General features: G+C 56.3%; 1 protein-coding gene across 3 annotated transcripts; it reads right to left on the reverse strand.

Annotated features, from left to right (window-relative positions):
- Positions 1 to 1,344: 1,344 nt before the first annotated feature.
- Positions 1,345 to 17,373, reverse strand: PLA2G4F (phospholipase A2 group IVF). Of its 3 annotated transcripts, none has more exons than XM_008016920.3 (20): positions 16,913 to 17,373; positions 16,015 to 16,075; positions 14,830 to 14,966; positions 14,597 to 14,725; positions 14,125 to 14,165; positions 13,807 to 13,849; positions 13,196 to 13,262; positions 10,743 to 10,912; positions 10,508 to 10,621; positions 10,239 to 10,276; positions 9,852 to 9,987; positions 8,070 to 8,206; positions 7,567 to 7,789; positions 6,572 to 6,686; positions 6,214 to 6,351; positions 6,019 to 6,126; positions 4,562 to 4,756; positions 4,105 to 4,271; positions 2,669 to 2,855; positions 1,345 to 2,348 (listed from the first exon to the last, which is right to left on the reverse strand). In XM_008016920.3, the coding sequence occupies exons 1-20, from the start codon at positions 17,021 to 17,023 to the stop codon at positions 2,128 to 2,130; spliced, it is 2,538 nt and encodes an 845-aa protein (XP_008015111.3). In that variant the 5' UTR covers positions 17,024 to 17,373; the 3' UTR covers positions 1,345 to 2,127. The 3 variants fall into 3 exon arrangements, with proteins under 3 accessions (XP_008015111.3, XP_008015110.3, XP_072868178.1); XM_008016919.3 differs by having other exon boundaries at positions 16,003 to 16,075; positions 16,913 to 17,372; XM_073012077.1 differs by having other exon boundaries at positions 1,991 to 2,348; positions 10,743 to 10,795; positions 16,003 to 16,075.
- Positions 17,374 to 17,981: the final 608 nt, after the last annotated feature.

Genomic DNA, 17,981 nt, shown 5'->3' on the forward strand with positions numbered 1-17,981 from the left:
CCTCGATCTTGTCCCAGTGTCCTCCCAAACCTGATCTGAGCACAAGTGGCATTGTCTACACTTCTGTGTGAGAAGGTCCCCGCCCACTCTGCACAAGCCTTACTGGCGTTGGGGGACAGTCACTGGCCTCTACAACCCCGGGGCTGGTGATCACATAGCTGAAGCAGAGACCCTGATGTAAGCAACTTTTCATGTGTGTGTGTGCGCCTTTTTCTTGGAAGAGGGTCTGTGGTTTACATCAGCTCTTCAAAAAGTCCAAATGGGTTAAGAATCATGAAAGCACTGCATGCTTTTTTGTGGTTGGTGGGTGATGATCCATCTCTTAGAATGTAGGTTCCCATTCATTTATCAAGTATTTATTGAGCACCTACCATGTATCAGCTGCTGCTCTAGGCACTGAGGATACAGCAGTGAACAAAACAGATGGTAGAATGACTTTCTAGGAGCCAGAGACAGCCTGAGGCTCTAATGGACACTGAAGAAACACTGCAGATTCTAAGTTGTGAACACTGTGCAGTTCTAAGCTGGGAACCTATGAAAGTTTTACTAACAAGTTATTGATGACAGCAGGCACAGCAGTGTTGATGACGATGGCCACAGCAGGAGCCAGATAAACTCCCAGATAAACTCTCACTGCTGAACCAAGAGGAGGAGCCGTGCCCTGTGACAGGCAGCCATGGTGAGGAGGCAGAGGAGAACTGAGATGCCCCACCCCATGCCAGCCCAAGTAACTGGCTCCCCCAGCCCTCGCAATTCATGCCAGCTGCAGGGCTGCAGGTCCCAGCCAGGCCAAGACACAGGCTGGGCTCCAGTCCCCCTTCCCCCATCTGGGAGCCAGAACTAGAGTCTTCTTCCCAGACTCAGGACAGGTGAGGCTTCCCAGCACAGGTGTCCCTGACAGCATGTCTGTGTGAGAGAGTGAGGAGCGGGGGCACAGCCAAGTGGGAGCCCCTGGCACAGGGGGCAGAAGGAACAAAGGCTCAAGTGCTGCTGCAGGGTCCTGGGCGGCTCAGCACCAGGGGCATAGACTGCAGAGGCCGTGGCCAGAATGGATCTCCTCTTCACCAATCTGAGGGCTGCCAGCACTAGAGAGGTTCTAGATATTTGGAGAGCCTCTGGTGGGTCAGGGGAAATGGAGAAGAGGGAGAGTGAGAAACAAAACTTGCCAAGACCCATTGGATGCATCTGGGGAAGAGGCAAGAGCCCAGGCGAGGCTCCCTCTGCACTGCCCATGCCTTGCCACCAACCCACCCCAGGAACTTGCACTACCCCCCTGCCCCGCATGCAGGTGCACATCCTCTCCCCCTTATGAACAGATGCCCCTTCTAGACACACTCATTGAGCTACTAGGAATGGTGAGAGTATATTTGCATGACGTGGCCACTACACACATGATCAGAGACTGTGGCCCAGGCTCGAAGAGTGAAGCCTGGGTAATTGGCAGGGAGACATGCGCACATCTCCCACCTGGAGCAGCCAGAATGGGCCATCACCCCACAGGCTTTAGGGCTCTGGGAAGAGAAGGGTGATCTGGGAGGAGGCACGAGGAGGCCAGAAAGCAGAAGGAGGGTTAGGATGATGGAGTCAGCGACATAGGCTGGCCACCCCCACTTGGCCCCTCGTTTTTCTTGATAGCAGTGCATCTAGGACCTCAAGGTGGGGTTGGGGCTTGGGCCGCTCTGCAGGAAGTGTGGTGGACACATCTCTGCTTTCCGTCTCAGTGTAAGGAGGACAGCTGGCTTCTCGATGCCCTCAGCCCCTGTTCTGTGTGGGTCTGAGAACCTGGGCCCTCTGAGGTGCTTCTGTGTCTGGGGTGGGCCCTGTGGCTCACCTGATTCTCTCCACACCCCGCTGTGAGATGAGTGCTGCTCTCTTCTGCCCTACATCCCCAAGAGCCCCTGGAGAGATCTACTGCCCATCTTCTCCAAAAAACACGCAAGGAGAGCCCTGCCCCAAGTCCAAGCTGCAATTCTGCAAGAGCTTTCCGGGGCCTGGGGCACCTCGAGGCAGGTCCTGGAGAGAAGGGAAGCAGACCCCACACAGTGTCCCCATCACTCTTCCCTCGATGAGCCCTGGCCACGAGCAGGGTGTCTCCTCTCTGTCACAGTCCTCCACCTCCTGCCTTGGTCAGCCCCCAGCCCTCTCCCGAGCCTGGTGCCGGTCCAGAGCCAGCTGGAGGGCACACTTCAAGGTCTCCACGTTGTTCAGAACATTGTATCGACTCAGGGCCACCAGCCGATCAAAGTCCTGGGGCTCGTAGGTGAAGTCCATCATGCCATAGGGGGTGTCTGGCCTGTTGATGACAAAGTCCCCAAAGGCCTTCTCCTCAGCTGTTTGTCGCTCCACACCTGTGGGTGGGGGAAGCAGAGAAGCCAGGCTGGAGCCCTCTGTGGAACTGGTTGGTACAGCCCAGAAGTCTTCCTTGTGCAGGACACTTGGCTGGCTCCATTCAGGCCCTGCTCGGGCCACATCTCAGCTCTCAAAGCCACCAGGAGGGGCTGGCCCCATGTGAACACTGAGACCCAGGAAGCAGAGGGCCCCATGGGCCAGCTCAGGCCTACCAGGAGGCACACTTAGCGACATTCTCCAGGGAACCCACCCTCAGAACAGCATCCCGTCACCATCGCAGGGCTCTGTGGGTCAGTCCCAGGCCTGGAGCTTCCCTTACCTGGGGCCAGGTGTGTGCGGAAGGTACGGTTGACAAGGGGGAAGTGCAGCACGATGGGGGAGCGGGGGTCCTCGGCCTTGGCAAACAGATAGCACTCACGGGCCTCCTCCATGTCTTCAGGGCCCACCTCGATGCTAGGGAAGGGGATTCCTCGGTCCAGGCAGTACTTCTCTGTCATCTTCAAGACCTTAGCAGGAGCAAACCTCTGACTCTGTCTCTCCTCCACCCTGGCCACTCCCCGCCGCCCTGGACTCACACACACCCAGACTTCAATGCCAGCTCTGTTTCTGACTAGCTGAGTGACTTCAGGCAGGTGACAGCTCCTTTCTGAGCTGGTTTCTCATGTGTAAAATAAAAAATTTTTAAACTCCAGGCTGGGCATGGTGGCTCATGCCTGTAATCCCAGCACTTTGGGAGGCCGAGGCTGGTGGATCATGAGGTCAAGAGATCAAGACCACCCTGGCCAACACGGTGAAACCCTGTCTCTACTAAAAATACAAAAATTAGCTGGGCGTGGTGGTGTGTGCCTATAGTCCCAGCTATTCGGGAGGCTGAGGCAGGAGAATCATTTGAACCTAGGAGGCAGAGGTTGCAGTGAGCCAAGATCACACCACTGCATTCCAGCGTGGTGACAGAGCAAGACTTCGTCTCAAAAAAAAAAAAAAAACAAAAGCTCCCCTATCCAGTGGGGTTGTGAAGATTAACAATAATCAGTAATGATCAACAACCAATCATCCACTGCCTCAACAGCATTCCTCCCCAGAAGCAGCGTGGTCTTCCCTTCTGTCACCCCATCTGCTCCCTATCAGAGGCCGATGTCAGTTTCACAAGGTTGACATGCGACAATCACAGAAGGTCCATGTCAGAAGAGGCTTTGTCAATCCCCAGTCAATCCCAGGCTCTCACTGGACCCAGGACAAGGAGGAGACCAAAGAAGGAAGGGCTGCTCCAGCAGCACCACCAGCACCCACATGGGAATGGGGGCCTCCGTCCACCACCCAGCAGAGTTGGAGGGACTTGCTGCAGGGCTTCAGCATCAGAGGGGACCCTCATGGCTCTGTTGTTACCATGGTAACAAAGGGGCCACAGACTCGGGTCCAAGCTGGAGTGGGGAACTCTGTCATGAATGGGCAGAGTCTAGAACTAGGGGGTCTCCTGTGGATGAGGTTAGAAGATTCCTGGGGATCCGCTTTGGCCTCCTCTTCCCACGCCCACCACCATCTCAGCAATTATCCTGCAACTGGGAGACCTGTGCTGCCAACAGCGTTCAGAAGGCAGCCCTTCACACACAGAGTAGAACCCAGACCGCCCACAAAGGGCAACCCCCACACACCCAGCCAGTCTCCCTCACCAGAGCCTTCTCTCCCCTCCACTCCTCCCTCACCCTCTCTGTCCACTCACTGAAGGTGCTCCCCACATCCCTGCCCCCAGCTCACCTCAAAAGGAGCTTCCAAGGAATAGTCGAAGGACAGAATGAGGTCCACCGCTCTCTGAGGCCACAGAGCCAGTGGGAACGGAGAGTTGATGGCAAGGCCTCCGTCCACCAGGTACAGGCAGTCCCGCATGGGGGTGAGCTCGTTGGGGGAGGCGTCTGGGTGATTGTCTGCAAGGAACCCACGTGTATGCACGGGGACGAATGCAGTTGCTCTTCTGTATTTGCATTCACACTTGCCTTCTCTCTGTAGAGTTCTCTCTGACAGCCACGGAGTCTCCCACCCCAAGCCCTCGGCCCCGCCTTCCAACTTCCAGCAGTACTTAGAGTCGCTCTGCATCAGCCCATAGGCAGCAGGAGACCACACCTCAACCCCCAGCCCAAAGCCAGCACTGGCCCCAGTGAACCAGAGGCGCAGGCAGGAAGGGAAGCCCCCATCTCCCACCCAGGGCAGCACTCACCTTTCCAGGCCATGAACTCTCTGTCAGCCACATAGTCCTTGTGCAAGCAGAGACCCCCGGTGAAGTTAAAGTTCTGGGCAGAAGTGAAGCGGGAGGTGAATATGGCCTGCACAGCCTGGGAGAAGGGCACCTGCGGGGTAAGGATCCTTGTTCGCAGCGTCGATGGGTTGTGCGGCTGAGGCTTCTGGCAGTCATCTAGACGGGGGTGGGACAGCGAATTAGAGGGAGAAGTGGCATCCGCCTTTGCCCAGTGGTTCTTATAGTTCAGCGGTGCCCTTCCTCAACACTGAGCCCTCCCCACATGCCTCCTCCTCCCTGACCCCGCCTCCCAGGCCTCTGACCGGTGCTTCATCGAACCACTTTGAAACCACTTTTTCTTTTGTATCTTCTATGTTTTGTAAACTGCCTATAACATTGTATTTACTAAATAATAATTTATCTTCTACCCTCTCGAAAATAAAGTTTGAGTCTACAGCTTCCAATCAGAACTTCGTCCATTAAACAGTGACTGAGCGGTTATTATGCCCGGCACTGCACCAGGCACGAGGGCTGCGAAGGTGAACGGGGCCTGCGCTGGCCCTCCCAAGTGCACGGCCTACTTGTGGGGAAAGTCACATAAAGAGAGAATAGATGATGACAAAGCCCCAGGGTAAGGATGGCAAGGATGCGCACATGGTTCTAGGGGACCATGGTGGTAAGATTGTCAGGCAGGCCGGGCGCGGTGGCTCACACCTGTAATCCCAGCACTTTGGGAGGCCGAGACGGGAGGATCACGAGGTCAGGAGATTGAGACCATCCCAGCTAACACAGTGAAACCCCGTCTCTACTAAAATACAAAAAACAAAATTAGCCTGGCGTGGTGGCAGGCGCCTGTAGTCCCAGCTACCTGGAGGCTGAGGCAGGAGAATGGCGTGAACCTGGAGGCGGAGCTTGCGGTGAGCCGAGATCGCGCCACCGCACTCCAGCCTGGGCGACAGACAGAGCGAGACTCCGTCTCAAAAAAAAAAAAAAAAAAGATTCTCAGGCATTGTGGAGGGATGGAGTGGAAAAGGGATGTCTGACAAAATGACATCTGAGCTGAACTGAAGAACAGAGGAAAAGTGATCCAGGGGAGAAAGGTGGGAAAGGTGCTCTGCACCGTGGGGCTCCCATGAGCCATTTAAGGACCAGACTGAAGAGAAGCCACTGAAGAGGGGTGGACAGAGTAACAACCTGATACCCAGCAGTCCTGCACCGAGTGGACCTAATCGGATCCCAGAACAGAGAACTCAAAGGTGTGACTTGATCACATCTCTGGACATCTAGAGACCCTAAGCTAGAGGTCATTTCCTCAGGACTTCCCTGAATCCAGTGGGACAGCCAAGTCCTTCTCTGTCCCCTCCCTCATTCTTTGTGTCTCTACCAGGGCCCCGTTGCTGGAATGTGGTGTGGGAGGGGCTCGGGGTCACTACCCTCACCTGTGATATTCACACTGCCTCTGTACCACTCCGGGAAGCTGAGGCCCGAGCCCACAGTCTTTAGGACGATCTCATCCAGGCTGGTGGCAAAGGCGCTGCCCCACACACCTAAGGAGACAGGCAGGGCCCCACCCCATGTCAGTCAGGGCCTGGCCCCGGCACCTGCCTGTCCCCAGCCCTCCAGCCTCGACTGACCTTGCAGGTAGCAGATCCGGGGCTCGGGCTGGAGCTGCAGCAATCGTCCCATGAAAAGCTCTGAGCCAAAGAGCTCGGTGGGAACATAAGCCCCGTACTTGGGCAAGCCGACCTCGTAGGGCGTGAATTCGCACCACTCTAGGGGCCCGAGTAAAGGGAAAGTCACCAGGGGCTTCCCACCACAGTGCTTGTGCCCAAGCAGGAATCTTAGCTTTGCCAACGACAGGAAGCAGCAGCCCGGCTGTGCTCCAAGGTGCCTGTGTACAACCACCTCCTCTGGGCACCCTGATCACCCCATTCTCTCACCCCCTCCTCCCCACCTCCTCTACCTCCTTCCTTCATCACCACACCCAGGCACCTGCAAAATCTTCCGCACTCATGTCGGTGCGGACGTTGACGCTGGTGTAAATGGGGTAAGGGTTCTGACCCTGGCGGACCGCCTCCTGTTGGTCAGACAGCTTGGCAGGGTTCTCCTGGGCAGGAAAGAAGGGAGGCAGCTTGGCCTCTCGGGAGTTCCATTCCCCATCCCTGTGGCCTGGGGCCGGCACCCTGCAGGGTGTGGCATGCCCACAAGAGAGGCTTTGGGTCGTCAAGGCCAGTGCCCTAAGGACAGCTCTCTGAGGGACAGGTTTCAGGCCGCAGCCAAGGGGAGCCCAGTGTGGGTCTGTATAATTCCAGGGACTATGGGAACACCCTCCCTCCTTCTTTACTATTCAAAACAGCGTATCAGAACACCAGGAAGTCAGGGTGATGTTGCTAAAGGAATCCTTGAAAAGCCAGTCCAATTTCTTTAAAAAATAAATTACTAAGAAATGTAGATTATTTACTGAGAAATGAGAAATCACTTGTGATATCCATCCACACCTGATCGCCACACATGGGGTGGTGGGGAGCAGCTCCGCATCTTATTGCCTGGAACTGCAGCTGGGTCTAAAGTGCCAGGAGCAGCCAGGCGGAGTGAGTTACGGCCGAACTGGCCGGGGAGTGGGTGTGGTGTTGGGCCTCACATCCAGGTGTGGGCTGAAATCTCTTTCAAAAAATCCTGAGACCAACTAAAATCAGTATCTCTGGAAGGGGGGCCCAGGCATGGGTGTGTTTGCAAAGCTGTGCCGGTGATCTAATATGCAGCCAGAGCTGAGCGCTGTGGACCAGCCTCCTGCTCCCCGGGGGTTAGGAGCTAGGGAGGCAAAGTGGTGCCAGCCCACCCTGGAGTCTTACTCCTGACCCCAGGGGAGCTGAGACCTCAGAAACAGCTTTGTAAATCAGATCTGAGCCTGAGGGATGAGGCAGAAGCAAGGGCGGGTGGAAGGAGTGGAGAGGAGCCTGTGTGTTTCCTTCTGGCTCTTCTCTCACCTCCTGGTACAGGAAATACTCCACAAGGAGGCCCCAGAGGTCGACCAGGGACACGCTGTGGCCACTGCGCTTCCGGACCCCCAGTTCCTGAGTGTAGTACTGTAGCCGCTCCGTGGACAAAGCTCCCATCTTACTGCTGCAGACGTGAACCTGGGCACGCTCAATGGGGCCCTGCAAGGCCACCTGGGACCAGGCTGGGTCCCTGTAGAGTGTGGAGATGCACCTGCGGATGGGGGGTGTGCCTGAGTCAGGGGCAGGAGAGCACAGCCACGGGAGAGAGGGGTGCAGAGTCTGTGAGTGGCCCTCCACCCCCGTTACTTGCCCCTGCTGCCCTGCAAGCAACCCCACTCAAAGGGGCGCTTGGGACTCAGACTCTTCCTGCCCCTCCTAATCCCCTTGGAGGCAGGATCCCAGCCCCTCAGGGACTCTTTCAGATCACCAGGTCACAACCCCACCCTCTGTGGGGTCTCCTTTACCCTGTGCCCTGCCCCCACCTCACTTACCAAGTGGACCCAGAGACCCCACTCAGGTAGGTCACAGTGTCTAGCAGGCCGAGCTCCTGCAACCCTGCCAGGCTGCCGTACAGAGAGGACATGGCTCGGGTTCCACCCCCAGAGCCCAACACAGCCACTACAGGAACCTGGGTACAACAGTAACAAGGAAAACGACTCTGACTACCACCGTCATTTACATATTACATGTAATGCCTATACATGTCGGACATTATTCTAAGAGCCTTACACGTATTATCTCATTGAATCCTCCCAGCAACCCAGTGAGAACCCCATTTTCCAGATGAGGAAACTGAGGCATGGGATGGTTAAATAATGTGCCCACGATCATACAGTTATTAAGTGATGAGCTCTCACACCTAAGCAGTATGTCTCCAGAGATAGCCCTTCACCATTCGACCTGCAAGATATAGACCTGGAAGGTACATCTGATTCCCCAAAATCAGCTACGGTAGGTTCCTCTCAACCGTGGCACTCTTGATATTCCTGACCAGGTAGCTGTTTGCTGGTGGGGACTGTCCTGTGTGTTGTAGGATGTTTAGCAGCATTTCTGGCCGCCTCTACCTGGTACAAGCCAGCAGCCTCGCTCCACCTCGCCTTTCCCCAGCAGCAACAATGAAATCCATCTCTACACATGGACAAATGTCGCCCGGGGTGCGGTGGGGAGGAACTCAATTGTGCCCCGCTGAGCACCACTGAGCTAAAGTGACAAAGGCCAGCAAGCAGCCTAGACCTGCCCCCAGACGCCAAAGGGGCCCCGAGGTTTTAAGGTCTCCTCAGGGTCGGAGGTGCCTGAGCGGTCAGAGTCGATACTTTCGGCTGCTTAGCTTTCCCACTAAGACTTGGCTCATTCCACTCTGGATTTTTGGCTCTTTTCCCTGTTCTCTTTTCTTCCCTTGTCTTGAAAAAAATGTTCCCTGGCCACTGCTCACGGAAGGCGCTGTTGCTTCAGAGTGCTGGATGAGACAGAGCAGACGCCTAGCACAGAGCGGGCACACATATTGCCTGAATGAAACAAGCGCTGGGCCACAGTGACAGCGTCTCCTGGGGACTCAGGCAACCAGGAGGAAGCCGGCAGCCTGTTCCTGATCCCCAGTAAGTCCCTCTCTCAGCACTCCTTTCCTCCTGCCTCCCAACCACAGGCTGGCTGTCTCTAAACCCAGAGGATCCCAGGGACCCCCAAGCTCCACATCCCTTTGATCATGTTACGGACTCAGCTGTGCCCCTCCAAATTCCTGTGTTGGAGCCCTAACCCCCAACGTGACAGTATTTGGAAATAGGGCCTACAAGGAGGTGATAAAGGTGAAGTGGGTAAGGGCCTTCAACTGACAGGACTGGGGTCCTTAGAAGAGGAGGAAGAGACCCCAAGGCGTACGCTCTGCACACACACACAGAGGAAGGGCCACGTGAGGACACGGCGAGACAGCTCCACTAGGAAGAGGAGAGGGGCCCGAGCAGAAGCCAGCCCTGATGATGGCACCTTCTTCTTGGACTTCCAGCCTCCAGAACAGAGAGAAAAATCATTTCTGTCATTTAAGCCACCTGGTCTGTGGGGTTTTGTTATGGCAGTCCATGCAGACCAAGACATCCAGCCTTGGCCAGCGCTGTTTGGCGCTCGTCCCATATGGGGTCCTGGCTCTGCCAATGGTGTCCATTAGCTCAGGCAAACAGGCCAGACTCCTCTGCCCCTCTTAGCCATGCTGGTCCTCTCAAGGGAAGAGGCTCAATTTGGTCCTAGCGGCTCTGGGGTCCAGCTCCTCCTCCATTCCATACCTGGCCACTGTCCGGAGCCTCACTCAATCCCAGCACCTGCTGCAGGGCCTTGGCCACGACCTGCTTCCTCCTGTCCAGAAACTCCTGCTCCCCGTCACAGAGGTCAAAGCCAAGGCGTAGGTCTAGGTCTCCAGAGCTGTCTCAAGTGGGGCGGGGGCGGGGGGATTGTGGGTGACTGTCCAGTGGAGGAGAGCCCTGGGCCCAGCCCGGGTCTTTCACAGGAGCAGGTCCAGGGGATCTGCCCACCAGCACCAGAACCGGGGAGGGAAAGGTGTCACCCCCACCCCACAGCCTGAGCTTCTTGGGCAAGAGAGTGGAGCACGTTGGGGTGTGTCCCCACACTTCTAGCCCAGCCCCAACAGGCCTTCTGCCTGGAGTCCCACTCACCTCATTTCCACCTTCACACTCAGAGCCACCTCCTGGCCCTGAAAGACAGAGCAGCCCCAGCCCTGAGCTCTCTGAGCAGGATTCTCCCAGGGAAGTGGCTCCCCCACCTGCAGCCCCTATGGCCCTGCCATCACTGGCCTGATGTGGACATCATAACTGAGCTCTGGGCTGACCTGATCCAGCCACCCTCTTGGGTCCCTCCTCCAGACCTCTCTTGGTGGTCACAGAGAGCAGGCAGCGGTCCCTCTGGCACCCAGACAGAGCCTTACCTCCCCCAGGGCCACAGAACACTGTTCCTCCTGGCCTAGGGGCAGAGAGGAGAGCAGGATGTCCCCCGCGCCCAGCTTGCTGGTCTGAGCCTCCAGCTCCGCGCTGGGGTCGCTCTGTGGAGAAGAAAACACCCAAGAAGCTCTCCAGCGGGGAAGAAAAGGCTCCCCCAACGTGGCCCTGGAACGCCAGTCTGGGCTGAGTTGGATCTACGGACCGTCCTGGCGGCCCACTCACCTGCACAGCCGAGAGCTGCTCCATCAGCTCCACGTGTAGCCTGGAGCTCAGCACTGGGTTCACATGGAAGGTAAAGGTGGGTTGGAGGCCTGGCTCTGTGGGAGGCTGCAGGGGCAAGAGCTGTGGCTTCTCGTAGGCCCCAGGCACTGTCAGCTGGAGCTGCCGAGAGCCTGAGAGCAGAAGGCCCAGGTGGGTGCGCAGGTGAGGGGTGGGTCTGTGTCTGTGTGGCTTATGCTGGCAGCACCCCAACAGCAACTCCTCCCTTCTCTTCCCCTAGGAAATGCCAACTCCTATCGCCCTGCTCTCTCTCGAGCACTGCTCATAGAGAAAGCCTCCAGAAGGACTCGGGTCCTCTAACCTGCCCTGGTCAGAACTGGAACTCAGGGAAGGGTGGGAAGCACAAAAATGCCTGGAGGGGAAGGCAGGGAACAGGGAGGGAGAGGGGCCCTGCCCAGAGCCTGTGAGGCTGATGATTTGAGCTGATTCTATGTTTATTATAAGAATGAGCAGGCCAGGCGCGGTGGCTCACACCTGTAATCCCAGCACTTTGGGAGGCCGAGGCAGGCGGATCATGAGGTCAAGAGATCAAGACCATCCTGGCTAACACGGTGAAACCCTGTCTCTACTAAAAATACAAAAAATTAGCCGGGCGTGGTGGTGGGCGCCTGTAGTCCCAGCTACTCAGGATGCTGAGGCAGGAGAATGGCGTGAACCCGGGAGGCGGAGCTTGCAGTGAGCCGAGATTGCGTCACTGCACTCCAGCCTGGGCGGCAGAGCAAGACTCCATCTCAAAAAAAAAAGAATGAGCAGTTTTCAGGTGGTAGTTTCCCCCTTGCCCCACTTCAGGCTCTTTGCTCATTGTGTTGGAGGTTTGTGGCCCGAGAGAAAACCAATAGGCTGCAAGTTGTTCTGGCCTTTGTTTCCAAGTGTAGAACGCTGGGAGAGGAAGGTTTGTAGAGGCGGGAGGAGGAAGAATGGGATGCGTGGATACAGAGAGATGCATGTCCTGGAGAAGAGGCAGAGGGCAAGCCCAGGCTGGAAGGCGAGGCCCAGGCTGGAAGATGAGGCCCAGGCTGGAAGATGAGGCCCAGGCTGGAAGATGAGGCCCAGGCTGGAAGATGAGGCCCAGGCTGGAAGGTGAGGCCCAGGCTGGGAGGAGTGAGGGGGCAGGCTTGTGGGCTTCAGAGCTCCCTGCCCAGCTTTCCAGCAGCTTTCTGGGGAGGAGGCCAGACCCCAGAGAGAAATGACTGCACATGACATCCAGGCAGAGGGGGCCACAGACAGCCTCCCAGCCCCTAACACAACGTGGAAGAACCAGAGACATAAAGTATGTGAGGACAGCAGACACCGAGGGATCAGAGGAGTCCCTGCCCTGCAGCCCCTCCTTGCACTTGACGAGGCTCAGAGACTCGACATGACCAAGTGTGGGAAGGGAATTCAAGAATATAAGGAAGGTGATATTTTATTCATGCCAAGGCCTATGGACTGAGATGGAGACGTGCTATTCATAAGAAGAAGCCATATAATCCGTGGTTGAGAGAACCAGAGTGTCACCGACCTGGGTTTGACCCTGGCTCTACTACTTACTGGCTGTGTGCCCATGAGCAAATGTCTTCTTTGGGCCTCAGCCTCATGAATTAGGGGATATTCTAATTGTGCCTGCTTTACAAGGTTGTTAGGAGGATTATAAGACACATTAAAATGCTTAGCCCAGGGCCTGCCTCAGAGTGAGCGCTCAGGGTTCCCTGGGCAGGACTCATCCTGCAGGCTCAGGCTGTCAGCACTATCACACAGCCACCACTGCTGTCCCACATCTGGACTCCCCTGGCTGGGTGGCTGCCCTCTGTGGCACTGGGTTTGACAACCCCCGTTCTTCATTTCCCCTGTATTCTCACTGCCATGTGATTTCAGCTCCTCCCACTAAAGAGGTCAACTATATTCCCTACCCTCCAGCTTTGAGTTCAACCCTGTTTGGGCCAATAACATGGTAGGTAGCAGCCAGGATGTGACCAGGCTTAACAAGCGTTTGTTCAGTTGGGCTTACTCTCTTGTACCTCTGCTGATGCCTTGAGAACATGCCCAGGCTAATGGGCTTGTCACAGGAGGCAGAGGAGAGACACATAGCACAGGGCTGGGCCACCCCCCGCCAAGCCCAGCCCAGCCCGGCCGGCTGACCACCGGGTGTGTGAGCCGAATAAACGCTGCTTGTATGCCACTGAGATCGTGTGGGTGTTTGTTGTAGAGCAATAGTTGGGCGGATACAATCTCTTTGCTCGAATACTTCCAGGGACAGGTCGTTCACTGCCTCCTGGGGCCATCCATACCATGTTAGTTAGTCGGCTTTGAGCAATGAAAACTTTAAGAGCTTCCTGACCCAGACCCACCTCCTTGACATCAGTAGTCCCAACCCCAGGAGAGAAGGCAAAAGAACCAAGGCTGCTGAGCAGACTCACCGTACTCTTCCCGTGGGGCTGTCCCATCTCCCCGGAGTGTGCCCTGGATTCTCAGACAGGGGTGAGCCTGAGGAAAGCAGAGGCCTGTGGGAGCCAGACAGCCCACGGCCCCAGCCAGGAGGAGGGAGGGAGGAGTGTCTGGGGCAGGGTCTGGGAAATAGCCCATGGCCCCAGCCAGGATGGAGGGAGGGAGGAGTGTCTGGGGCAGGGTCTAGGAAACAGACCTCCCAGGACCTGGGCCTCATGGGTAGGAGTCTTTTGCAGCAGCCCAAGGTTATACCCAGCCCCTCTCCCCAGACTCAGAGGAAGTGAGCGCTGGTGGGAAAGGGGGAGGAGTTGAGGGGCCATGAGAGTGGCTGCTCCAGTGATCTTAGCAGCCAGAGGCCCAAGTGAGTGACATGCTGTGTGGAAGTAGGAGGCTGGGGTCCTGGGCTGTCCAACAAGTGCCTGGCAGCTTCTTGTCCTTCCCCTATGGAGGTGCCTCCCTAGCATGCCTCCCCTTTGAGGAGGGATTGGGTGTCCTTCAGAGACAAGTGGGCCTGATGGGCCCCATCACAGGCTCCTCACTGCCCCCCGCCCGGAATGCCGCCAAGCTCGCCTTCCCCACTCACCACCAGAACCCCGTTGGTGATGATTTCAGATGCAGGCACCTGGCTGCAAAGGATGAGGAATACAGGGGAATGCATCTGGCCCCATCATGATGCCTCTACAATCATAATGTGAGTGAAGCAGCAGGCAGAGCCTGGGGAGCACAGCAGGGTTTGGGCTGGGGAGAGCCTGCCGTCCAACATGCAGATAGGTGTCAAGACCAGGCCATCGCCTCCAGACCAGGCCTGCAAGGCCAGTGCAAGACATGGTGACTGGCACCTAGGCGCTGCCGTGACTCAAATCTCTGAGTCTCCGAGGGCGTTGGCTCTGCCAGAACTCACCTCTTCTCCAGAACAAATTCCACCTGCAGCTCTTGTGAATCCTAAATGGAGGGGGAGGGAGCACCAGTTTTTTCAAGGCTCCAAAAGCCTCCAGAGCTGTTCCTGCCTGCCAGCCCTGCTCGGCTCCAGGAACTAGAAGGGGAGACTGGCATTGTGGCTTGTCATGGACATAGGAGGGGCAGTGGTATCTCCATGGAGAGCCTCATTTATTCCAAAATGTGTGTCAGGCGCTGTTCTAGACATTGAGAATCCAGCTGTGACTGAGGCAACACACAGCCCTCAAGGAGCTCATATTTTGGTTTCATGCAAGGAAGATGTGTTGGAGGGAAACCTTTATAGGGTCAGGGCTGCGGGATGGAGGAAGGTCTGCCTTGGAGGCTTGGCCTGTGCGGACCAGAGCCCCCTCTTCGGTGGCCCTGTGCTGGGCCTCCCCTCCTCCAGCTGGGCTCTCCGCCAGCACTGGTGGGCTCACCTGCTGTTTGAGTGGGAAGGTGTGTCTGTGAGGTTGGCCACACTTGAGGTTCCTCAGGTCAAACAGGAGCCGGGAATGCTGGTCGCTGTCCAGGATGTCCTTGTCATACAGAGTGAGCTCCAGAACATTCTGGGGACAGGGCAGGCAGGAGGTCGGAGCCTGAGGTAGGACAGGAGGGCAGCTGCCTGAAGATTACCCTTCCTTCCGCAGCCTGGCCCCCGGCTGGCCCTCACCTTCACAGCATCATGGATCTGGTAGTGGAAAGTCTCATTCCACTCGGGGTCACTGCAGTTGGCCACTGTCCTAGTCTGGTCAGGGCTGGAGGACGCCGTGGGCAGCCACAGTTGTACGTAGCAGTCAGCTTTGGACACTGCAGGTAGGACAGGGGAGGGGCCGGGGCCTCAAGCTCTCATTGCTGAAAAGGTTTCCTGGGGGAGGCTAGGGCGGAAGGGGAAGGAGCAGAGTGGCGAGGAGGGGAAGCTGCCCATGTGGCATGGTGGGGTGAGGAGGTGGAGGGAGAGCTTTGATGTCTTTCACTCCACCTTGATTCCACACACCTCCCGTTCACCTGAACAGAAATCCTGCAGCAGCCAGTTGGAAAGATCCCATGGTAGCACAGACCATTAACTCCAGCTACTGCATGATTCAGGCAGTAAAATCCCCTCCCTGTGTGGGCGCTGGCATGGAAAGCTCCCTGAGAGCACGTGCTGACTTGTAGCCACAGCGGGCCTCACGCTCTCACCCAGGGCGGCACTCCCAGGCACAGGGAGGAGGCCGAGTCTGCACAGCTGTCCCCTCCAGCCCTGCCTGCCCTCACCTCCACGGTCAGCACCAGTCTCTCCACCTACTTCACACACACGCTCACACACACACTCTTGCACTCACACACGCACACATGTGTGTACGTACTCTCACATTGGCACTCACATACACACGTACACACGCACTCAGTCACACTGGCACTCACTGTCATGTATGCACACACCTACAACACGCACACATGTATACACCCACACGCACTCACTTTCACACACTCACACACACTTGCACTTACACACTCGCACACACATGCACACATGTATACACATACTTGTGCTCCCACACTCGCATTCACACGTTTACATTACACACATACGCTCACACACACGTATACACATGTACTCACACTTGCACTCACACATACTTGCACACATACACACACATGTATACTCACGTATACACATACACACACGTATACACACACTTGCACACATGTATATACACATACACTCTCACTTGTACTCACCCATGTATATACTCTCTTACACACACACACACTGTCTCTCTCTGTCTTTGCCAGGCTGAGCTGAGCTCTGAGGAGGCCGCAGGGAAAGGACAGGGAGAAGGGTGGAGATGGGGTCACTCACGCCGGTCTGTACCCTGGATGTTTGTGGCCCTCAGCACCTTCACCTGGAGGTCATAGTATGGGTGGGTTTCCCGCTGCAACAACAGAACTCCAGGGACTCAGTTAGCTAGTGTGAGCCTGGTCCCTCCCCCCATTGTTCCCCTTGTCCCATCACGGAGCAGCAACCGGGCTTAGGGTCACTGATGTCTCTGTGCGGGGAAGCAGGGAGACCTTGGCGGGGCCCGGGCATTGGGAATTCAACACCTTCGTGATGCGTCTGGATCCTGGAACCTAACCGGTCTGGGTTCAAATCTGAATCCAGCACGGACTCGCTGAACTATCGATGGCTGTCGTGCACCACACACCTGCGGCCCCCCTCAGACCCTCGCGCCCCCACCCTAGCTTGGGAGCGGCTGTGAGAGCTGCGCTAATGTTGTGCTTGAGGCTATTAAATATTAAAAGAGAAAACGGCGACACCCCTCCCTCGCTTGCTCCTTGACAGAGGCTCAAAGACAGCCTAGGAGGCAGCGAGCAGGTGAGGGGAAGCCGAGAGTCACCAGGGGGTACCGGTCTGATGAGTTACGGAGCAGATTACAGCTGGGCTCAGGAGAGATAGCATCAGCATGCCGCCTGCTGGGAGGGAAACTCTCCCCTCACAACCCCACCAGCGCCGGAGACTCTACAGCCAGGCTCGCGCATCCTTCGCGAAAGCCAACCCACCCCAGACAAGTATCAGGTGAACTAACCCTCCATTTCCTAATCGGAGGGAGCTATTTTCAAGGTTTAATTTAAGCTCTGCCAGGTCATCTAGAATAAACAGGTCCCACCCCAACTCAAAACCCAGGGCTGGGGCTGGTCTCAGTCCTCACAGGGCACTGTAGCTCCCAGGACTCCCCCAGTCCGGGTTTCCCAGGTAATCTCAGGTACGTTACCCGCCAGTGCCTCCGCAGAGGGCCCCTGATCTCTCTCTTCTGAAGCAGCACCGCCCCCAGGAGGGGCAGCATCTTGCCTGCCAGCCACCTTGGCCAGAGTGCCCAGAGCATGGCTGGGCAGCCCAGGCCCCAGCAGGGAGCCCTACCAGCGCTCCTCTGGCTGCACAAACTGCTGGCTCAGGTGTGACAGGTAGCACTGAGTTGGGAGGGTGGAGCTGCCTGCCCTGCAGAGGACCCAGGCTGGATGGCCTGCTGGAGGTGGAGTTTGACATGTTCCAGGAAGTGACTAGAGCTTAATTTTCCCAGGCAGGAGCCAGCTCAGTCTGTCTCCATGAGACTCTTGGAGTCTCTGGTTAGCACTCTTGTTCCCAAATCCAGCCCCCTGGTTATCACCGGGCTGTTTGTGAAAAACAGACCCCTCTAGGTGATGCTGGCACAGCTGGCCCAGAGACCAACTGGCAAGTGCAAATCAGTGACTAGTCTCCTTCAGCTGTGGAAAAGGCCTGACACTAGCCACGCTTCAAGTCCCTCCTTCCCTGCGGCTCTTGAGCTGAAGCATTTTATCTGGGCTCAAAGATGTTTCTTTATATATATATACATATATATGTGTGTGTGTATATGTATGCTTTTTTAAAATTATACTTTAAGTTCTAGGGTACATGTGCACAACGTGCAGGTTTGTTACATAGGTATACATGTGCCATGTTGGTGTGCTGCACCCATTAACTCATCATTTACATTAGGTATATCTCCTAATGCTATCCCTCCCCGCTGCCCCCACCCCACGACAGGCCCCGGTGTGTGATGTTCCCCTTCCTGTGTCCAAGTGTTCTCATTGTTCAGTTCCCACCTATGAGTGAGAACATGTGGTGTTTGGTTTTCTGTCCTTGCAGTAGTTTGCTCAGAATGATGGTTTCCAGCTTCATCCATGTCCCTACAAAGGACATGAACTCATCAAAGATATTTCTAATCTCTCCTGACCACCCTCATTAATTCTCCAAACACCAAGAGCCTGGTGGGTGCCAGACCTGTGCTAGGCCTAGAAACGCAAAGGTGACAAAGGTGAGGT

The sequence above is a fragment of the Chlorocebus sabaeus genome, chromosome 26 (assembly GCF_047675955.1).
Source record: "Chlorocebus sabaeus isolate Y175 chromosome 26, mChlSab1.0.hap1, whole genome shotgun sequence".
Taxonomy (NCBI): Eukaryota; Metazoa; Chordata; class Mammalia; order Primates; family Cercopithecidae; genus Chlorocebus; species Chlorocebus sabaeus.

Bases quoted from the DNA above. Each gene is read 5' to 3' on its own strand.
- PLA2G4F (XM_008016919.3), bottom strand. From the start codon at position 17,023: ATGCTCTGGGCACTCTGGCCAAGGTGGCTGGCAGGCAAGATGCTGCCC. The intron at 14,726-14,829 runs GTGAGGGCCAGC...CCCTGTCCCCAG, and splicing joins AGATCCATGATGCTGTGAAG to AATGTTCTGGAGCTCACTCT. The intron at 7,790-8,069 runs GTAAGTGAGGTG...CCCCATCCGCAG, and splicing joins GGGGTCTCTGGGTCCACTTG to GTGCATCTCCACACTCTACA.